The sequence below is a fragment of the Mangifera indica genome, chromosome 14 (genome assembly GCF_011075055.1).
Source record: "Mangifera indica cultivar Alphonso chromosome 14, CATAS_Mindica_2.1, whole genome shotgun sequence".
Taxonomy (NCBI): Eukaryota; Viridiplantae; Streptophyta; class Magnoliopsida; order Sapindales; family Anacardiaceae; genus Mangifera; species Mangifera indica.
The window spans coordinates 2320565-2342799 of record NC_058150.1 but is presented as its reverse complement, the minus strand read 5'-3'; the positions used below and the strand labels follow the sequence as shown (position 1 = coordinate 2342799).

Sequence of the window (22235 nt, the reverse complement as noted above, 5' to 3'; positions counted from 1 at the left end):
TAAAGAGTGAAAATTTATCAATTCAACAAATTGTGGGTGGGAAATAGTGTTTTGGCTATTTATTTATCATATGTTCTAAACTAATGCCACCAAATACTAGAAAGACTTGTCAACACATATTAGTTGGATGTAAAAGGATCATTTTGGTTCTCATTTACTTGTTCCTTACTTCTTCTAATTTTCTTCTCCTCCCATGTCAAACAGAATAGGTATATTCATCTATAATATATATATATATATCAATTGTAATATATAACAAGATTTATAAAATCCTAGAGGCAATTGAGACTTGGTAAATTCAAAGCATCGTGATCATCAACAGCTAGCAAAGCAAGATATTGTATCAATTATGTCACCTGGCAAGAATATGATAACCCTTTCACTCAACAATATATATATATGTTTTTATTAATTGGGACTTGCCCGTATTGATTAGACAAATAAATCTGAGATACTATGATCAAATTCACAATCATTACATTAGATAAATCAGAGTTTCATAAACATGACAAAAGTTTGAATCTAAATCTTATCTTTGAAAATTTTAATACTCTATCAGTTTTGTTAACCCTTGGTATGATTAGCCTAACAATATTATTGTCTAAGTATAAATGATTTAATTATTTGAACTAACAACTTCTAATGTGAATTTGAATCCATAGAGATGCAATTTCATTAAAAAATGCAAAATAGGAAGTGTAGAAAATGAGTCCTCTTTTAAACCTAACCTAATCGATGCCAGGAACTGGGCTTGGGAATGGAATTTCATTGAGGTCCTTTAGAAGATTCTTCTCACCGTAATGGCATAATCTTGTCAACTAAACTCTATTCTGGCGTATCTTTGTTAACAAGATGAAAATGTAATAGCTTCTTGCTTGCCCTAGGAAAACATAGTGGGATTGTGTGTCACTCGAGTGAAAAACATTAAAATTTGTAGCTCCAATCTCAGTTTTAGAAGATAGAAAAGACCACAAACTGTGATTCTATGGTAAACATACTATCTTCAAAGCATTAACATACCATACAGCCCTTGATTCCGTGAGATCAGTTTGACTAAATAAGGTTTAGGGATGTTCATCTAATTAAATTTGCGATCTTAAAAAATTCGACACAAATAAACTAAAACGATATTATTTTAATCAATACACATTAAAACAACGTTACTTTAATACTAAATTGAGCTCAAAACTTAGTTCAAATTTGAACTTAAGCTAAACCTGAGTTTGACTCCTCTTAAACTAATCTATCTCAAATAGCTTTAAAACAAATTTGATGACCTCAAATTTGATTTTATTCAAATCGAGTCAAACTCAAGTTTAAGTAAATTTAAACTCGGCTCAACTAGAATGCAATTAGATTGTAGTTTGGACTGTGTTTTTACTAGCTGGGGTGCTAGGACTCGCCTTCAGTATCAGAGTAAAAAAATTGGGCGCTTTCCACATTCCGTCAATTTTCAGGGGGAAAAAGTGCCAAAGAGAGAAATTGTAGGAGCAAATAAATTATGTTGAAAGCGAGATGCAAGCAGAATGTCTATCAAGAAAATGTCCCGTTATGCCTTCTTTGTTTTTCTTTTTTAAATTATCAGAGAACTACTTCAATTCCTCTTGTTTTCTACGGAATTGCACAAGGTTAGAGCGCTGTTAGAAAGTTTGAGCAATCTATACAGCCACTGCAAGCACATTATTTTCACCATTAACCATCCTGTTTTCTGCTTATTCCACTCTTTGTCTCTGCACAGTATCGCCAGTTAAAACACTTTAAGCAGCTGCAGGAAGGCCTCAAACATGAAGGGCATTTTGGAATCCGGCAACATTTTCCGCAGCTTGGTGTCCAACATGAAGGGCACTTCAATTTCCCGGAACATTTTATGCTGCAGCAACCGGGTTTCAGACATTCTGGGCATTTAAGCCTCCAGCATTTTATCCAACGGCACCTGTTTGACGACACTGATGTCTTATTATTGGACTGTTTTGGTAAAAGCACAGTTTGCCAAATCTTATTCAGGCGGGTTTTGGTGTTAGTGTTCTCCATTTCTTGAATAAACCTGAAAAGATGGCGGATATAATCAGGGTATAGCTCCAAGTTGCAATGCCCACCTCCTTCGATCCACAAAGGCTCGAATGGCTCTCGGGACATTTTCCATAGTTTATTTCCATGTAACCAATTCACTACATCATCTTCTGTGCCCTGTGAAATTTCAACGTAGCCCCATAAAAAAATTTGGCACCACTGAAAATTATTACAATATATCCATGAAGAATGAGTGCAGAAAACATAGATGAAGGATTGGTTACATGCTCTAATGATGAACCACTGATGAGTCAATGTTTTTGGACACCATAAGAAAAGCATTAAGAGGGTATTCTGTAAGTAGAAAAATTCCACATGACAATGTGTTTTTTCACCAAGTTTCTCTTCTATACAAATCAGAATGCTTAAATCTAAGGGCGATGCCAAATTCTCCATTGAATTGGCATAACATGTGATCTTGCAACTGACAAATGAAGTTTAAATGGAAACGAGCCGACAAAGCCTAAGTAGATGAATCAACCAGAGGAAGTTTAATTAGCCTTACAAACACAAAGTTGTAAAACAGTCTTCTTACTCTGACTTCAGAGCATTTCACTGAAGTAGAAGGAAAATGAAGCATTTTTCAAGATTTCCTCACACTTCAAAACTAAGACTCAAATATAAAATCTCAACCTTTCAAAATGCAAACACTTGATAAGAGCACTTGTCTGAAGATACTTACATGTATTACAAGCACAGGGCACTTCACCTTCTGAATCTTGTTGATATTCTGTATTTACAAGAACAATGAATCAATCTAAGTACAAATCAAATAGAGCATATAAGAGCATCCTAGCATGATATATGCCGATCAGCAGATGGTAATTGACAGTGAGATCCTTACCGAGTATATGTCAAAGCAAAATGTGAAATTCACATGGCAGAGTACCCGAAGGCCAGAGAGAATGCCACTATGCAGAACAACACCCCTTAGCCTGGGCAATTTAGAAGCCAAGTGTAGTGTTGGTCCACTGCCAACTGACTGCCCGTACAAAATCAAGTCTTCCTGGCTTATTCCATACTCAGTCTGAAGACACTGATAAACAGCCTCTATATCAGCATATGTATTCGATTCACTTGGCTGTAAAATCACAAATGGCAGAAAATAATTCGATTACAGCAACCAACACAATTTAGATGGCTGTAAAACTCAACAATGAAGCCAGAAAGTAAAACTGCTGCTACAATTGAAAAACCAATGGTGCTAAGCATATTCATATGAGGGGATTGAGAAACTACCTTGCCAGTAGAGGCTCCATAGCCAGAATAATCGTATCTGCATTATGAAATTTTCAGATCAACTATCACACAATTAAGAAAAGGGTCGAAGCCATAATGCAAATGTGGTTCAGAGAAGGAAGAAATAAGATGAAGAAGAGAGAAGGATGAGGCTTCTTCAAGATCTAAATTATAGAAATACTATGCCTGAAATGACAAACAAAAGCATCTCTTCAGGATAAAGTGAAAGATAAATGTTATTCTACAGTGTTTAACAGGTCCGAAATTCAAAGGAACAAACAATGTATTATGTATAGCTTCCTGTCTCAACCAAGTAAAACAGTAAATCATGGTCATTTACTTTAAGCAGGAAAAAAATAAGAAGTTAAAATGAAGAATAAGAAGGTGAAAAAGGACTAGTTAGAAACAACAAAACAAAACCACGATCTTCTTTTATACCACATTTTCAGTGGAAAACTATTGGATAGCCCTGAATGAAATGGCCACTAATTAGGAGAATAAACTTGAAATTTAACTAACATAATTAGGGATCTAAGACCAAACTTTAAAAAAAAAAAAAAAAACATACCTAAGAGAAAATGCTAGAAAAAACTTCTCTCATTAAGCCTAAGATAACACAAAAGAAAATCTATGAAACAAGCCTCATATAAAACAAACAAGATTAGCCTTTGCATAAACAGGCTTTTGAGAGAGAAAAACATCAAGCAAAATCACTAATTTCAAAAACAAAGCTAAATTTAAAAAAAAAACATTAATTTCAAACAAAATAATACTAACCCCATGAGATTGACTCTGAGATTAACTTTGAGCTGGACAAAGCGGTCATAGAGCTGGCCAAGGTCAGCTGCATTCCCATGAGAGTAGAGAAGAGTGAGTCTCGCATAAGGGTTTTTCAAGTAGAAAGCCACAATCTTGTTGCCACGCTTAGTATCAATCAACAAGATATCCAAAGAAGTGTCATCAGCAACAGGAATAGGCATTGAAGAAGAAGAAACCACCACCAGCTTCCCATTCTCACGCTTCTCGATCTGGTATGAAGGCGGAGTCGGTGGGAAAAATGCAAACTTTGCAGCTAATTGCGAAAACATACACCCCATTCAACCCCCCACCCAAGATTCAACACAACCCCAACTCATCGAAGAAACAACAAGCTTGAGTACACGAAAATGTGGGGTTTCCTTCAATGCCCCATGCCTTTTTATTCAGAGAGATAAAAAGAAAAAGAGCAAAGAAATGATTAAGGTGGCGGTGAGATTTCTAGGGTAACGGGTTATATCTTTGTCTAGATAGATTTATGAAACATAACCAAGTGGGGTAATATATTACTACAACAGACAGAGCGGGGTGGTCATGAAATGCGAGAGATGGTGAAGATATTGCCGAGACGCCACTGTTCAACAGTGAAGTAACAATAACAAAAGAGAGCGTGATGTGGAAAACTACAAGCAAAAGAAAGAGGGAAAGTCTTTGCTGGCAAAATATGAATTATGAAGCGACTAAAGAGAAAGAAGGAAAATTTGGTAGGTGGAAAAGAGCAAAGATTGAAGAGCGAAGACAGTCACAATCAGTTGAGGCGTGCTTTCACTTCAAAACAGGGTTCATAACAGAAGATTGTGTGTGCATGACTTCAATTGCGTGTCAGAAACACAGAAACTCAGTTGTACTTTGTACAGAGAGGAAGAAGAGATATAGATAGAGAGAGAGAGAGCCGGGGGGGAGTGGGGGTGTGGATACTCTCTTGCGGGTATCAAGCAGAGCCAAACTCGCTGAACTGAAGAGCGATTATTATTATTTTTTGTTTTCTTTCCCATGGATTAACATCACTCACTGCAGTTGCCTTGGTTTCTAAGATGTATTAAATTATTTTGTTGGGAGGAGATTCTTCACATTTATTATTATACTTCAGACATAATTATGTAAACTGGATTTGTTGTCACTCAAGTGATTTTATATAACTTCTTAATTAAAGGAATTGGTAATCAAGTTGGCAGTTGGCATTTATTTATTTCTTAAATAAATTTTATATATTGAAAGATTTAGAAGTATAACTATATAAGGACCGAGAGTTACAAAGAACAGAATATCAGTTTAAAAGTCATTACAGATTTATTAAAATTTTAATTTTAATTTATTTAATATAATAATAATAAAATCGACCATTAAATCATAAACTCTTAAACCCCAACCAAAGTTTTAACTATTTTGACAGAAACAATTCACTTCAAATGGATAGTCTGAATCAAATAAAAATTTTTCGAACAAAAAAATGATGATGGTAATGAGACAAAATATCAATTAGGGCAAAGTGATGTAAGATGAGTGAAAGTTGGCAGCAGTGAGGGTGTTAACATGGAAATTGGATTATGATGTGCCCATTTGTGGCACCTTATAATTGCAACCAAAAAAAAAAAAACCCCACTTGCCCAACTGAAAGCTGCAACTGTTTCCCAACCAAGCAGAGGAGGGTGGCGCGTGGTCTTTGACTCATGCACAATCTAATTTGCGGGAGGGGGACCCGTCAGTTGGATGATTCAAGTTCAACTGATAACTGATTCTTTCGGGAAACGAGATCAGACAGACAGAGCCAATAAAAGTAGGGAAATTTTGTTGTCGTTTTGCTTAGCACGTGACGGCCACCCAATTTTGTTACTACTAGTTAAATTAATATTGTATTCAATACCACTATGAATTACATACCAAGTTTTTATTAAGCTGACTCACTATTTCCTATCCGATCAATGATGAAACCACATTTACTCTTAAATTTGGAAAGTACATTTCTGATCATGAAAACCATTTGGTAGAAGGGTTTGAAAGACATCTTTGCATAGACCTAAATTAAAATGTTTAAAAAACAATGAACCTGACTACAGAAGAGTGGCAACGGAATAGTGAGGGATTGGCAAAGGGTTAGGGCCGTTAGGCGTTGGATGCAATGAATGCTAGAATGGTGGCAGGGTGGTGCACTGCTATGTGGACATAAAGAAGGCACGATATGGATGCATGCAGTTGTGTGTGTTGGTGCGCGCACGACTGATGGCGCTAGCGACATGGGCCACGACGCATGACATTGTCACAATGGTAACAATTGGATGGTGATAGAGATCATGGGGCATACGACTTGCTGACAACATGAGAAAGGCAACCAACAACCAGTGAATGATGGAGGGCGAGTAGTATAGACACATGTAGTCAAAACGTAGGTGCTTCAACTCATGATTTACATGGCAATATGAACCAAACAACTCGGAGTGGACAATAACATAATTGAAGAGAAAAGATAAAAGAGGCACAAAATTTTTAATGTAATACTCAATGATCAGAAAACCTAAGCTCATAGTATAACAAAAAATGATGTGTAGGAACAAGCAACGAGGTGATCTACTAGTGAGTCTAAATAAATTCTGGTCTCCCTTCTCCTATAATAAGTTACATTCAAATAACAATATTTGAAATTCGTAATTCAAATATGGTTCTATGGATATATCACTACTCTATGTGAACTAAAAAAGAAATATTTGCAATGACAGATGTCTTCCCTTGTTGCAAGGAGGAAAATAAGAAAATCTTCTTTGAAGATATTGGTGTATTTACTTTAGAACATAGGTCTTCTCACTATCTTGAGATGAAAAGTCTATTTGCTTTCCTTGATACATAGCGGACAGAGGATGTACTTGATAGCGTATCCTACAACTAGTCGCTGATTATAGTTGTTCAGATATATTATATTGAAATGATATTTCTCAAGAAGACATCCAACAACTAAAAGAATACCATTTAACACTAGTAATTGAGTCAACTGTAATAAAAGGTAAGGAGCCAATAGCCTCATTCTTAAAATGAAAGAAAATATCACATAATAACTTCTAATATAGACTATCCCAAGACCTTTAACTTCTAAATTTCAGTGAGTCTTTTTTTATTTTTTAAATCCATCTAAAACTAGGTAAATAAATTCACTTGTTCAGCAGCGTTTTTCGAATACATCAGAGTACAAATTGTTGCCCCAAGTCAAAAGATATTATATATCCATTACAGATGAAAGAATGAGAATTGAGCTGATTAGTTGAAGAATATTATCACACATCAAATTCAAATATACAAGTAAATTGCTGATAAAATAATTAAGACCTGTACAATGCACACCTGAAATTGCATTTTTGGGGCAGCAGCTTCAATTCTGATGGACTCAGGACAGGTTAAATGAGACACTCTGCGAGATGTGATCTCCAGTAAAAAAATCATCAGTGACTATTGAGGCTTTCCTCTTGCAGTACACCAGTATTAACTTATCCGCAGCCTTCCAGAAAATTTAAAAAATAATGCAAGAAAAAGTTCAGCCAGCAGTAAATCAAGCAAAGTTCGCAAAGACGAGTAGAAATTGAGTATTGTTCCACACCCAACAGCACCCAAAAACCATTAATTCAATCATCTTAATCAAAACCATAAGCTGTTACAGAATTAGGGATTACCAAATCATTAACGAAGCCAGGACATACAGATCCAAAAGTTTTGACTAATTCCATGGCTGTGACAAAGACACACTTGTAATTGATGCCTTTAGTCCTTGTTTTCCATGTATAGCAGATTTCAGCACATTGTACTGTTCGTTCACAGAATTATACAGTGCTTGTGTATAAGCTTCTTTGGCCTGCCACAACAACAGTATAAATGATCAAAATGGTGATCCATGACAAATATTAAACAAGAGTGATGTGGATATGTCGAAACTTATAGTGATTTGACAATAATTACTATGTTCATGTTTATACAAGTGTGCGCACATTTGTTTAACTTAATACAATGCTCGTTATTTTTCAAAAGAAGCAAAAAATTAGTTTAAGTAACTTCACCAAATAATGTAAATGTAAATCAACAGGTACTTATCGGGTCCTGTTTAGACTAGGAAGGTGCAAGGTCAATGAGCCCAATTAACCAACCTCTTCAGGATTTTCAAAAGTAGAAGCAATATCAGAGAAGCTGATTTCTGGTGCCACTGATAATCCAACCCCATGGAAGGATACCGCCCTTCTCTCTCCAATTTCTTTTTCTACCTAGAAAAATGCAATCGAGTTACAAGAGCAGAAATGGCATAGGAAAAAAAGGATATTATGTAAAAGAGCAAGGGCACACCTGGCGTGGAGGGGGCATGATATCATAGCACAATAGGGCTAAGGGATATATATGTCCTGGTGTACCAGAATGTTCTGCAACCCTTCTCATGTTGTCAACTGAAGAAGCATCAAAGGGTGCCTGACACCCTTATATCAGTAGGTACGAACATAATGGCATAAAAGATATGATATTCAATAAAATGATAATGATTTAGTTACTCTGTCACTAATGGGCATAGATTTTAGGTAACACCTCATTTGATGCTATAAAAAGAAAGAGTATTGGCACCCAATATAAAAAAACAGCCAAAAGCAACCGAAATTACTATGGTAATCCATTGAATAAACAAAACATTCCACCGCAAAAGCTTTTTCACCTTTCTATAAAACCCACAAATATGGTATCAAACAGACTCTATTGGAACTTGTAGGATAAAAGGGTATAGAAGCTTACTGGATGCCATTCTTCAGTAACAGGATCAGGACGATCTCTACCACCACTTGGAGCTATCCATATTATTTGTGACCCACCCCTGGCGTCAAACATATTCAATCACTCTGTAGCAACTAGCAAGTATAGATTATCCTTATGCAAATTAATAGAAATGATAAGAACGACTTAATAAGTCAGTGAAGGATATTACAAGCAAGTGAACCAGCAATCAAAGAATAGCAAAAACAAAACAAGAGATCACCTCAATTACAATTAAGAAAACTAAACCAAATGCATAGATGAAAGAGAGAATGATTTAGAGAGAATTATCTTAGAAGAATCTCGGTATTCATTAACAATCAAGTATTAGATCCTAGAAATAAGAAATACATCTTAGGTCTTATGACTACACCAAAAATATGCACATAGATCTCGATGATTTTGTAATTCAAACCAATTAAAAAGGAACAGAGGAAAAAAACAATGTGAGGACAGACAAAATGCTTAAAAACTAACATTTCTTTTTTCAAAAGCTCGGGGAAACAAATGAGGAATACAAGATATGAATAACCCCGACAAGCCACAATAAAAACCACCAAAAGGTCCCAAGTTTTGGTCAGAGAAACATAAAAGACAGAAAAAGGCACCTTAAAAGCAACGCCATCTCTTTCAAACTTCGTGTATTGGCTTTTCTTTTCATCTCAATAAGCTCAGGGGCATCCAACATGTGCTTCTTTGAGTATACACATATTAAATTCCTGGATCATACAAAATAGAAATTCATATGACTATAGTTAGCCAGCAATTAGGCATAACACAGTGCAAACACTGTCAAAAAAATGTTATAATACCAGTACCTTCCCATGCTGAAGGGCTTGCAAAGAGGATCAGTTAAAACTCTGTCGCCTGCTACATAAATCTGCCGTAATATAGGTAAATTTTGGTTATTAGCATTTTAGAGATAAATGAAAACTACTTACAGAAGGTTGGGACTAAAAAAGTGTTTGGTTTACCAGGTTCTCTGAAATATAGGGGTTTGTTGATTCGAGCAGCAAAGCAATGATAGCAGGGTCTGCTTCAGTTTGGTGGTTAGAGATCAATACAATATTGTGGCCCTGAAATCAATTGTATGTAAGTACTAAATACATAAGAAGTCACAAGGATATTTGTAATGGAAAGGAAAAACAATGTGTACAACAGAACTAATAAATACTAAATTCAAGGACAAACAATTTATATTATTTCTGTAACAAACAGGAGGTTTCATTCAACAATTAGGAAGGAATGAAGTACAAAACAAAATTCAATGATGTTTAAAGTCAGTGCCAAAAACCCAAAAAAAGAAATTAGAAATAAGCACTAATTATGGGTACCTGCTGAAGCTTCTGTTCCATTTCATAGAAAAAGGAGATGTTGCCAACATATGAATTGCTGCAAAAAAGATCATAACAATTATTCGACAGTGACAGAAAAAAGAAAAGGGATTAACCTATAAACTGTAGATTATAATGTTGCTGTTGCTTGCCTCTTTGGGAAGAACAAAATTAAACTCACAGAACCACAGGAAAATTAACCCAGCAGGAAGTAGGTTTGGAACGAATTCAGGAAAGAACACTTTAATAAAAGCAGTCACAACAAGAAGAACAAACATGCTATTTCACCTGTTATTGAAAGATAATTTTATAATTTTAGCACATACCAAGTTTTTCATAGAAATTTGTACAGACTACATATTGAGTAAGGATAAAATAGAAGACTCTTAGGCTCACCTGAAATCAATCAAAGGACGAATATAATTTTGACCAAACATGTAATAGTCAAACGGCTCTCTCAATGCTTTGTGATATGGCTGAAACTCAAATGGCTCCTGAAATATTATTGTTATGTTGATAGAATGTTCATAGACAAGGTTCAAATAAAACATATAGCAGCTGTCCAGATATTAGAGGAAAGAAATACACAACAAAGGAATGGACATCTTAATGCAGTAATCTCAATTACCTCCATATCTAAAAGTACACGATCAAATGTCACAGCCATGTTTGACACTACAAGCTCATCAGCCCCAGGCTTTCCACTGCTGAAGACCTGAAAAGTATTGTATCTAACATTAACTTGATAGCAAATCATAATGTGCCAGAAAGGTACAAGCAGTACTTAGAAGATAAGATAATAACCTAGATGAGTAAAATCTTCTTTGTCCACATAAAAGTTATCTACAATGAATCCTACAGTAAATTGCAAGTTTTATTCATCTTTTCAGAAGTTTCAGGTAACCAGTAAAGAACAAACCCAGAATATAAATTTCCAAAAATATTGAAATCTTTAGGCAGCACGTCATATCAGGAACATTTAGACTCATCAAACTTTCGCAGGTTAACATGTTTCTTCTACTTACAACTCAAATTGGCCCCAAGATAATTTTCTAAGCATACATTTATCCTTCTTGTTGTCTAGGTCAATGTTTATATTCATACCCAAACTGACTTCTAACTGGACTGAAAATATAATGAAGAATCATTAAAAACTTACAGCCTGTTAACATGTATATCATATAAAAGAATGTGAGCTTCCAATCACTTTTGTCATTATGAAAGGCATAAAATACAGGTCACAATTCTGTTCTAGCAAAGCAAACACTAAGCATCAAGTTTCCAGTAAACCGAACTACCAACCAAAATTTTTTCACATCAGTTGTATGCAATAAAATAAACTCTAAAGGAGGGTAACCAAACAAAGAAACACTGAAATCACAGAATGAACATAAACATCAAGTAAATCTAGAACATCAAAATCCAGAGATCAGTCAATAACGGAAATAATTTCACACAAACAGCTTCTCAAATCTGAAGGTTTTACATATGCCAAATCAGTAGACCACTTAATTGCTCATATAACAATCAACACAATAGATCTAAATGTTTTTATCAATTGACGGATGATGCTTTGAAATAACAGGAACCACTATTTGATTGATTTTAAGTGTATGTATAGAATCAGTAAAGATACTTTAATGGTATTTTAGAAGCTCTTCACATGTCAAAAGCAATCGATGAAATTTACAGATGGTCACATTTCTTAAAAAGGCACAATAACATTATGAAGTTTCTGGTGACTACTTTGGCAGAGTAGAATAGCAAATGTTATCAACTTTATTTTAGCCAATTTTTATTTCATGGTTCCAACTAGCATATCATAAGTATTTTGGATTCATAAACTGAACAAATAAAATAATAGTCTATCAGGGGAAAAGGAAAAAGGCCCGTTAACTATTCATTCCAAAAACAATGTCTACATTTAGAATATACATGAATATGTACATTAAAGCATAGATTCAAGTATATTTATTTACTGTTTTTTTATAATTGTGATACAACTCTTCCATCAATGCTGCAAGATTTGAAGACAGCCTTCCTGCTTCAGTTTCCTTGTTAATTCCAGATAAGAGTTCTGCAGAGAAAAAAATAATATAGACTATTGCAAAACAAACAAAAAAAAACTAAATAAAAATATTTCTCACAGCAGCATAGCATGTTGCTCCATTTATCTTATGGAATATGGAGTTCTTAAGTCTCTCTTCCTCTATCTAGATATTGTGTTTCTTAAAATAATACGTTCAACATTAACTTTAACATGGTTGAAAATCATACATCCAAAGAAGATGGCCCTGAATCCTTACCTACCATATTCTTTTTAGGGAAAGTGCTAATCAGCTTAAGTGACCATAACATTATTAATAGAACAGTTTTTAGGTTATTAAAGATTAGATGAACCAGCAACTTGGCTCAATAGACTATTACACATTGTTCTAAATTTTAATATAACAGAATTTAAAAGAGTTGCACATATAGTAGCACTGAACAGATTCCACCGAGATTTGACAGTTCATCTCAAAAAGCAAGCAAAAAATTGAGACTAACGAACAGCTCTAAGGGTAAATGACCTTCCAATGCATCCAAATTTACTTTGACTATCCCAATTTCTGGATTTGGTGAGTCCATAGTTATTGTTGATCTGCTAAGTTATTTATCACAGGAGGTCATAAAAGACAGCCAGGCTAAAACTAAAACATACATAAACTCTATAATTCCTCACTTGACAACTAGTCAAAAGTTCTAAGTCCTACAACTGAATTAGATGCTGGGCATTTAAGATGCAGTTCCTGACTCTCTAAATGTGTTCTGCACTCTAATTTATTTATTTATTTATAAATAGGAAATTCAATATCTTAAATGGATCCAGATTCCCAAAAAAACCCTCGATCAATTAACTATTGGCAAAAACCTGATCATATTCCAATTAAACGGTCATACAACCATAAGTAAAATTACATAACAGGCACGATATATACAGATGCATTTTCCATACATCAGGCCTAGTAAAAATCTTTAATGGATAATAGTTGAGGGAAAAAATGCATTCATAGCAACCAAAGAACAAACAGTCGCATATTCTTGAAGTTCCATAAGATATGAATCCCTCATTAGACTGAACCAGGAATATTTTAGCCTTGTGGATTTAGCTTTTCGTTGCCTTTACTCAAACCGTGTAACTTATAAGTTACAAAGAAGCATATATCACGTTACTCTTCGCTCAGAAACTTTCTCTTATTCACCAATCATGTAAATGAAACATCACAAAAAGCCTATATACAGTTTCATCCAGATATCTCTCTTATTCAGCAATCAAGTATTCGTGGAATCAAAACATCAAGAGAAGCAACAAGAACGCATATGCTGAATTAGATTCTTTCCTATTCAGCAATCATGCACATAACACCAAAAAGGAAGCAATAAGAAACATATATTTAAAAACATCAAGAGAAACAATAAGATACATATATTGTGCTAGTCTTCATTCAGAATTCTTTCCTATTCACCAATCACGTAAAAGAAACAACAAGAGGAAACAATAACAACAGAAACTGACCTTGTTCAGTACGAACATCAAGAAAAGTACGCGAGTGGTTCACCTCGCCGGAGGAAGACTTCTTGTCTTTGTCTTGAGCAGAACTGGTAGCCACGATAGCCTTCTGAGTGGACTCGACATCCTGAAGCATCTTAGACATTGCTTTGAGCTTGAAAGAAGCGAACCTACGCGGGCCGGATTGAAACGATAGAGAAAAAGGAGGCGGGACGTTGAGGTTGAGGTTGAGAGAAGACGATAACGGAACGGAAGAAACCCTTGACAAAGCGGTGAAGAATGTGAGAGACAAAGAAGACATAGTCCGTCCTCACAGGAGAGAGGATTGAGATTGCGAGGGAGAGAACAACCTCCTTCACTCTTTCCATTTATCTAGAACGGCGTACAAACAAAATGGGATTTCTTCTAGTGGAGGCAAAGCAAATTGAAAGGGTACTCCCCTACTACTACCCTACTCTATTCATAGATCATCCCCCGTTCAAGATTCAGAAAGGTTTTATTTGATGTCAAATCAAACCGTTGATCTTATCTTTATTTTTGAAAAGCTCTAAACCTTTATGTCAAACTATAAAAGAAACTGAAACGTGGCAAGACATAATTGGCGAAATAAGCAAAGCCAATGCGCTCACGACAGGGAATATTGTCTCCTTTGAGAGGCACGTGATTGACATCAACGAATAAGCAAGTGCTGAGCGTTAAGGGAGACAATCAGGACACGTGTCGCGACACGTGATGTAGATGTGAATTTTTGTGTCGATTGGCGGTGGATGGCGCTTTTGAAGACGTGGGACCACTCATTGGCTATATAATTTTTTATATTTAAGTTTTTTTTTTCTGAAGTACAAATGATTATAGGGTGAGAAACGTTCCCATCACATTAATAAAAAAATTTAAGCCAAAAGACTATTACTCACACAAAGTATGCGGTTTTTTTTTTTTTATTAACTTTAAAAATCCCACCTACTTATTCATAAACAATTAAAATTATATAAATATATTAATTATATTATTCTCTTTAAACTCTTAAAAACTAATAATTTTTCTTCAACCAAATTTTAAAAAACAACATTCTCCCCTCTAAAGTTTCTAATTTTCATATTCAAATTTTTGACACCGTTTTTTTCTCTCTGACGACCTCTAGACGACGTTTCTTCCTCTCCAGCATGACTTCTTTTCGATGGTTCTCCTAAGCATAGTCATCAATGAAGAAGACTAGTCACACCAGAGAGGAAGAGACGTTGTCGAAGAGAAAGAGGCGTCACCAAAGAGAAAGACACAACACCGAAAATTTGAATCTAAAAAATTAAAAACCCTAAAAGAAAAAATATTTTTTTTGAAAATTTAAGTTAACAGAAATTGTTAATTTTTAGGGTTTATGAGATAAAATAAAATCAAATTTAAGTTTATTTTAATAATACAGACAAAATGACTATTTTGTCTTTGAAGCTGTTAATTTTAACCGCTCACAAATGGATAAATGAGATTTTTAAAATTAACAGAGAAAAACTTAAGAAAACAACATATATTAGTCCTTTGGCCAAAAATTTACGATCTAGATTATGAAATTAATGAAACATATTATAATGCACTGATCTCAGGATCACAAAATCATTGCGGGAAAATGTTTGTCAATGCCAATTGTGAAAATATGCAAAATTATTTTTAGTTTTAAATATTTAATTACATATTAAAATAATAAATCATTATATATTTAATTAATTTTAAATTAAAGATAAAATAATATTTAATAACATATTATCTAAATATCTAATTAAATATTCAAAACTAGGTTACGTTCGTTTAGGAATATTTCATTGGCATCCCATATCTACACAAAGAAGGCAAATGCAATACAACAAGCTATTCCATTTGATTTTCCATTCTAAACCTAAAATTAAATGGTTCCTAAACAAGCCCTTCTGAGTTTGAAGGCCAAATTAAAAGCCCTTTGTTGTTTAAAGGAATATCACTGATTCTGTAGATGCAGCAGGGCAAAGTTCTGGCAATGATAGTAAACAAGGTGAAAATCCCAACTATCTTTCTATATTTCATTTATAGAAGTTTGTGACCTAAGAAAAATCTCTCATCAATGTCATAGAGTACTGATGCCAGTAATTCTCGCAGTCATAAAATATGTAAATAACATTCTAAAGCTGCATGACACTCAAGAAACCTATCCAAGGAAATTCATAATCACCAAATGCAGTACCAGATTGCAGAGAACAAAGTCTGCAAAAGCTCGCTCTGGTGCTAAATCCTGCAATTAGAGTTAAAAAGACATATCAACTTACTGTGAAGTGAATAGTATCAAATTAAGATACCAAAAAATGGAAATATGTTCAAATCCATAAATTAAGCCCCCTGAACTTTGTTGACAATCAAGGGGCGAGGATTGAAGAAAGAATGCTAGACAGATGTCCTGGATAGTGAATTTGCCAAATCATTTGGAATTTCTTGTTCAATATAGATATTCAGTCTCCATTGATTTGACAGACAATTTATCATAAGACATAATGTAAAGAATAAGGTTTACCTTGAATTCCTTGTTTTCTTTGTTGACTTGGATGCGGAGACAGACTGCAGCCAAAAACACCAATCAGTCTTAGACCACTCTGGTAATTATAACAGGGATTTTAGTCACACCAAATGTCATAAATTACTTACCAGCAAGGACTGCTGTCCCAACACAAGAAAGTACTCCAGAGAGAAAAGAATTAAATGGGAAAGATCCAACAACAGCCATGTACACCACCTGTCATTCGAGAAAATTAGAAAAATATCAGCACAGGACAAAATAACTTGGCCAAGTTAGTAAAAAAACACAGAGGTGGGGCAGATTAGTAAATAAACAAACTCATAGCACCAAGCAGACAAAGTTGACAGAGACAGTGGGACAGAGAGAGCGTAAGGACACTAAAAACAAAGAAAAGAGCAACTTAAACTGATAACATCATCCAAACCTCTGTATATTCTCTATACTTCTAAATAGTTGTAATATTTAAGTGATAACCAAGCCCATTCAATAGAGCAGACTCCACCAAATGGGAGCCTTCTATGTTGGTAACAAATAAGTTGCCCTTACCACTACAGGTAGTGGTTACACTAATTTGTCCTTCAGAAACGTTGGATAAAAAGGGTTAGGCAGTAACATCATAACATTAAGTTTCCAGTTTGGAGCCCAAAACCGGAAAATATAAATAAATAAATGACAGAGAGTCAGTTAAAGAAGCTCATGTGGAACTAAACTAGCACTTGTGACAGGTAAGTAAAAGATTAATAACTGGGGAAGTTATAACAATCAAACTAACTAAATGGATTTCTTAGAGCATTTCATCAAATCTATTGCAGTTCAAGGCTGGCCATTTGCACAGCCTCATGGCAAACAGCATGACTTGAAAGATGTTAATTTCACAAACCCTTCATACATGACTGATAAACAAATCATGGCTGGACACATGAACTAAAAACTTACAACATCATTTTAAAATAAGGACATCCCCCAGTGATCACAATAATTGTAACTCAAACACACACTATGAAACTTCTTGAATGAAATAAAATAATCTATGCATCAAAATTTATGCCACCCTTGATTAACAGATCTGAAGACCACTAATGTCATTACTTTAATAACATATAACCATAGAAATATGTGACTAAAATAAAGCTAATGCCAAATATAACAGAGCATTGTGTGTAACCCCATTTGCTTAGTGATCACTATTGTGTTAGTGAGTGATTTAGCACATCAAAATTTAGTAGCATGATTATGGCTAATGTATCCCTTACATGTTTCATGGGTTATCCCAGTAATGGGATAACTCATATTTAAATGAGCATGGCACTACCATTGAGTGGATTCACTTCAATCTCTTGAATAGAGTAGGACTCCCAATAAAAAACTCATGTTGCACTGACTTCTCCTTTCTTTTCTCAAGAAGAAACAAAAATCATAGTGGTCATCATAGATTCTATAAATTTTGGTATGTGTTTATATGACTTTAGTACACATTTTATTTATAAAACTCTTATTACCAAAATAGGGCCAATCAATTTACAAGTTTAACAATTTGCATCATGCAAACTCATCTATATTTAGAGTGTCCCCAGTAACCGGGAGAGCTTGCTGGTGAGATTAAAATAGATAACAGTGAGAATACAACCAAGGGTGTGCAAGTGGGAGTGCTAATGCCATCTGCCCAAAGATACCAAAATCATGATTAAGCTTAATCGGCCAACCCTCATTTATATACTGGTGAGGGTAGATACCTTCCAAGTACTTAAATACCAAAAAACTCATCCCATTCTAGATTCATAGCATACATTAAATAGATGTTAGATTTGTCAAAATCAAATTACTAGATTTAGACACACAAATAGCTCATTAACATAAGCTATCATTTACAAAATGTATCTACACGCATACTCCAATATATTTAACATTTGCAACATGTAATTGAATTTTGTCACATACATAATAGATTGATTATGCTAATCCACCAAAATGAATCCCTACAGTTTTATAATTATCTCTTAACTCCTCTGTCATTAAAAAGTCTTTATTATACTCACAAACAATTAGGTCAACTACCTATGGCAATGAAAAACAATGTTTATGATTTTCATTGGCTTGTTCAATTACCTATGGTAATCATGATGAATGGGGGTCACAAAATGAGTAAAAAAATTTTAAAGTTTTTACAGTTAACAACCTGATCCTAGAAGACATACTTACAATGACCTTCCTTTAGGGAGACTTGGCCTCAAGGCTCATGCATCTGGAATATACAGTGCATGGCCTTTTCATATGTTTACAATTTCCAATTCTGAACCAATGCAATTGAGGAAAAAAAGTACTCTTCAAAATGTCTTTTCTAGACATCCATTCTTTTCAGACATGATTATAAATTTGTACTTCCTCAGCCACCAGAGCATTTAGGATCACTTTTAAGGCATAATCACTGACAGATACTTGGATTTCATAGTAATTGTTTTCTTTTCAATACCTACCACCTGCCATTTCTTTTGTGGCCTCAATTTTTGAAACTAATGCTTCCATCTTTCAACTTGTTAAAGTGGATCATCAACTAATGTTACTCATAGTTTCTTAATCTACAAATGGCTGCGCTCTCTTCTTAATCTCCTTAACCAATGGGGTAGGAACTTTGGTTGGTCTCTCAATACTAAAGTAATAATATCATTAGCTAATGTCAAATATAATATCATTACTTTAAATAACATAAACATATATTAATTTAAACAGATATAAAAATATGCATCAGCCGTTTGAGATCATTAAAGCCATCTGCAAATTTTATCTCTCCCAAAACCAAAAAGATCCAAACAACACAATCCAAATTATGCAAATGTATCACGTGAAAGTACTGCCATTGTCGGAGAAAAGTCAGGAAACAAACGTCAGTGACGGTACCTGAATCAGCGCGGTAAAAAAGGCGAAACCCACATAGAGATCGATGATCTGCATCCAAATTGAACAACAAAGAATGCATAAAAAGTGACATTATAATCAGAGAAGAGACGAACACGTTATAAATAACAGCCAGGAGACCTTGAGAGTAGTGGGAGTGGCGGCATAAGTAGAACGAAGGGAGTTGAAAAGGGCTTGTGCATCCTTGTTGGTGGATCTCGCCATTTGTAATCCCTTCTTCTTCTTCTTCTTCTTCCTCCAAATCAACCACGCAGATCAAGTACCAATCTCACACTCTTTTAACATCAAATGAAAAGTCTCGTTGCTCGCTTGCTTGTGAATATCGCACCCTAAGTATAAGGGTAATATCGTCATTTAGGCTAAATATTATTGCGCCTTATTTGTATTAAAAATATTTTTTCTGAGTCTCCGGTTGACAGCCGAACTCCCCTTACAATGGTGATTAAGCAAAATCTATAGAAAGATTAAGTAAATGCTCAAGAGAGATTATAGATAATTAATTAAAATTATAATAATTACTGAGGTCATAATTAATATTTGGCCAATTTTTCAGCAAAAGGCAGATTCTTATTCCTTTATATTTGAAAAAATTAATTTTTAATCAGTTAAATTTTTTACAAAAATATTAAAAATAAAAAATATATTTTAAACCTCCGAAAGTTTAAAAATTGCAATTTGTTAAAAATTTAATGGTGATAAAAAAAAATTTGGACGGTTTTTAAAATTTTAAAAAGATTGTGTTTTTAAAATGTTTAAATTTCAATATACGGTTCAATAGTTTCAAAATTATAATTTTGTCTAAAAAATTAAATAAAATATAATAAATTAAATAATAAATGTTATATTAAAACTATTAAGATTATGTATATATTTTTTAAATATATAAGACGAATTTGATAATTTTTAAAATAAAATTAGAGAAATGTCAATTTGCCCATATTACATTTTAAAAAATGGCACTTACACCCCACTTACATTATATATTATAATATTTAAAAAATTGGCACTTACAGAAAATTAGTTTTCTCACACTTAAATGTGAGACTCTGCATTTCATCAAGCCTTGGGTGTGACTGAATATGTCTCTTCATTTATGTTATCTTATTTAATTTTCCATTTTCTCTGAAAATCACTATGCGTAAACGAAGCTTGTTTGTGGCAGAGGTTGAAGCTGATATTCCGTCTAGAGATGCAAAACCAAGAACTTTCTCAGTTTTGTTACTGGAATTAATTATTATATGTGAGAGACCACAACAACGACACAAGCTTGGCGCCTTGTTATTAGTAGAACTGCTTCTTCGCCGTTACTCGCTACCACATTTCTGAATTTCTTTTTATTCCTTCTCCCTCTGCCGCCAATCCCAATTCCTAAAATGATGGTGTTTTCTTGCTTCCCCGGCATTTCACCACCTTCCCTTCTCCCTCGCTCCGTCTCGCCTCTCCAGAACCGGTTGGTTTCGTTTTCTTAGTTTAATAATTGGTAATGTTTTTTTAATTTTATTGATTTTGTTTATTTGGAAATTAGATTTTGCAGGTTTGGTGTGAAATGTAGCTCCGCAGAAGCTAGTGTGGTGGACGACTCTAAATCTGAACGAGTAAACTATTTTCTAAATTGAGATCATAAATTAGATTAAAATTACTCAGAATTTCTGACTAACAGCTTTTTCTTGGTAGGTTGTGATTTTATGAGGCAATGGTTTTTTTGGTTCTGCCATTTGTAAGGCCGCTGTCTCCAAGGGCATTGAAGTTACAAGCGTTAGCAGGTGCCAGAAATTTTTCAACCGAATTGCCATGCATTTAGTGTCTTATGACTTCTATTGGAAATCACTGTTGACTAGAAACTAATTTCTGTTGTGTTTCCCCTTTTTCCTGGTAAATGTTTAGTTTGAATTCTGAATTCTGGGTCATATCTCAGGTCAGGGCGTCCTGGTTATGAGGGTTCATGGGTTGATCAAGTTAATTGGATATCAGGCATGTTTTTTATTTACCTCCCTGATTACATTGTCAGTTGTTAGTGGATCAGTTTGTAAGGCAACTTAACAAGTTTTAGTTCTAAAGATTTGTAGTGCAGTATGTAGTTTGGAAGCTCATTCATGGTATTGTATGATTAGTAATCAAATTCCAACCAGGAATTGTTCTGAGATAACATGCTCCATATTGATATCATGTAGGAGATGTTTTCTATGCTAATTGGGATGAAGTGCTTGTTGGGGCTACTGCAGTTGTTTCAACCCTTGGAGGTTTTGGGAGTGAGGAACAGATGCTAAGGATTAAAGGGAAGGCTAATGCTGTAGCTGTTGGTGCTGCACAGGAGTATGGTATGTTAATCAGTTACTGTCTTTGATCATGTTACAACATTGATGTTCAGTCTTATTCCTTCTTCAACTTAGATGTTTTTTTTTTTTTACCAAAAGAACAGAAATACTTGAAAATGCAACTTCCTATGTAGTAAAACCAACCAATGCCAGGAATCGTTTATGCTAAAGTTTTATCAAATTTAGTTTGTTCACCAACTTCTCTTTCTCCTACACTCAATGTAATGGTATGTTGAGATTATGTTTCCAGAATATTTGTACTCATTTTCCTCCTTTTACCCGCAGGAATTCCCAAGTTTATCTTGATCTCTGTGCATGATTACCATTTGCCACCTTTTTTACTTTCATCAGGATATTTCACAGGAAAGAGGAAAGCAGACTCAGAGGCCCTTTCCAAATATCCACACACTGGTGACTTGGAATATCCCTTTTCTCAGTTTCTGGTTTTTTTCAGAAGCTTTAAGGTTCAATTCATGCATATATGGGCAATAGGCCTTTTATTTGTCAAATTTAATTTCTGGTCTCTATCTAAAAGCAAGACTAAGTAAAATTATTGTGGCATTAGAAGCTTGTGTTCTTGCCTCTTGGTTTGCTCATCAACACCCTTGAAGCAGCTACCCAATTTGGAAGTATCTACAAAATGGTAAAAACAACTCTTGTTGCCTGGCTAAAATCATAACTGGTTATAATTT

The 22235-nt window shown here is 34.4% G+C and overlaps 4 protein-coding genes across 9 annotated transcripts; 1 reads left to right on the top strand and 3 right to left on the bottom strand.

The window, feature by feature from the left end:
- Positions 1-1115: 1115 nt before the first annotated feature.
- Positions 1116-5233, bottom strand: LOC123196284 (alpha/beta hydrolase domain-containing protein 17B-like). The gene is made up of 5 exons (XM_044610253.1): positions 4087-5233; positions 3310-3346; positions 2915-3151; positions 2753-2800; positions 1116-2187 (listed from the first exon to the last, which is right to left on the bottom strand). Exons 1-5 carry the CDS (start codon positions 4404-4406, stop codon positions 1693-1695), a joined length of 1137 nt encoding a protein of 378 aa, XP_044466188.1. The 5' UTR covers positions 4407-5233; the 3' UTR covers positions 1116-1692.
- LOC123196283 (glycerol-3-phosphate acyltransferase, chloroplastic-like) lies at positions 3328-14182 on the bottom strand. 6 transcript variants are annotated; one of them, XR_006497677.1, is made up of 14 exons: positions 13786-14182; positions 12209-12306; positions 10858-10944; positions 10626-10723; positions 10230-10287; positions 9870-9971; positions 9714-9775; positions 9504-9614; positions 8878-8956; positions 8443-8562; positions 8250-8363; positions 7782-7960; positions 7456-7609; positions 3328-3346 (listed from the first exon to the last, which is right to left on the bottom strand). XR_006497677.1 is itself a non-coding variant. In XM_044610251.1 (13 exons), the coding sequence occupies exons 1-12, from the start codon at positions 14078-14080 to the stop codon at positions 7826-7828; spliced, it is 1359 nt and encodes a 452-aa protein (XP_044466186.1). In that variant the 5' UTR covers positions 14081-14182; the 3' UTR covers positions 7199-7609; positions 7782-7825. The 6 variants fall into 6 exon arrangements, 2 of the variants coding, with proteins under 2 accessions (XP_044466186.1, XP_044466187.1); XR_006497675.1 differs by lacking the exon at positions 3328-3346 and adding an exon at positions 6626-7009; XR_006497676.1 differs by lacking the exon at positions 3328-3346 and adding an exon at positions 6626-7002.
- A 1614-nt stretch (positions 14183-15796) lies between these two features.
- On the bottom strand, positions 15797-19533 carry LOC123196451 (dolichyl-diphosphooligosaccharide--protein glycosyltransferase subunit DAD1-like). Its single transcript, XM_044610492.1, has 5 exons — positions 19349-19533; positions 19211-19258; positions 16444-16531; positions 16313-16356; positions 15797-16036 (listed from the first exon to the last, which is right to left on the bottom strand). Exons 1-5 carry the CDS (start codon positions 19430-19432, stop codon positions 15953-15955), a joined length of 348 nt encoding a protein of 115 aa, XP_044466427.1. The 5' UTR covers positions 19433-19533; the 3' UTR covers positions 15797-15952.
- A 1388-nt stretch (positions 19534-20921) lies between these two features.
- Positions 20922-22104, top strand: LOC123196524 (uncharacterized protein At1g32220, chloroplastic-like). The gene is made up of 4 exons (XM_044610589.1): positions 20922-20983; positions 21144-21199; positions 21400-21546; positions 21829-22104. The coding sequence occupies exons 1-4, from the start codon at positions 20922-20924 to the stop codon at positions 22089-22091; spliced, it is 528 nt and encodes a 175-aa protein (XP_044466524.1). The 3' UTR covers positions 22092-22104.
- The last annotated feature ends 131 nt before the right edge of the window (positions 22105-22235 follow it).

Bases quoted from the DNA above. Each gene is read 5' to 3' on its own strand.
- LOC123196284 (XM_044610253.1), bottom strand. From the start codon at position 4,406: ATGGGGTGTATGTTTTCGCAATTAGCTGCAAAGTTTGCATTTTTCCCA. The intron at 3,347-4,086 runs GTTAGTATTATT...TTCATAATGCAG, and splicing joins CTCAGAGTCAATCTCATGGG to ATACGATTATTCTGGCTATG. The intron at 2,188-2,752 runs GTAAGTATCTTC...GAAATTTCACAG, and splicing joins GCCCTGTGCTTGTAATACAT to GGCACAGAAGATGATGTAGT.
- LOC123196283 (XM_044610251.1), bottom strand. From the start codon at position 14,080: ATGTCTTCTTTGTCTCTCACATTCTTCACCGCTTTGTCAAGGGTTTCT. The intron at 12,307-13,785 runs GTCAGTTTCTGT...TTTTCTCTGCAG, and splicing joins TGATGTTCGTACTGAACAAG to AACTCTTATCTGGAATTAAC. The intron at 8,957-9,503 runs GTGCCTTTTTCT...GTTTGACGCCAG, and splicing joins GAGATGGCGTTGCTTTTAAG to GGGTGGGTCACAAATAATAT.
- LOC123196524 (XM_044610589.1), top strand. From the start codon at position 20,922: ATGGTTTTTTTGGTTCTGCCATTTGTAAGGCCGCTGTCTCCAAGGGCA. The intron at 21,200-21,399 runs GCATGTTTTTTA...GATATCATGTAG, and splicing joins TCAAGTTAATTGGATATCAG to GAGATGTTTTCTATGCTAAT. The intron at 21,547-21,828 runs GTATGTTAATCA...TTTTACCCGCAG, and splicing joins TGGTGCTGCACAGGAGTATG to GAATTCCCAAGTTTATCTTG.
- LOC123196451 (XM_044610492.1), bottom strand. From the start codon at position 19,432: ATGGCGAGATCCACCAACAAGGATGCACAAGCCCTTTTCAACTCCCTT. The intron at 19,259-19,348 runs GTCTCCTGGCTG...ATTTGGATGCAG, and splicing joins CCACTCCCACTACTCTCAAG to ATCATCGATCTCTATGTGGG. The intron at 16,037-16,312 runs GTAAACCTTATT...CTCTAATTGCAG, and splicing joins AAGAAAACAAGGAATTCAAG to GATTTAGCACCAGAGCGAGC.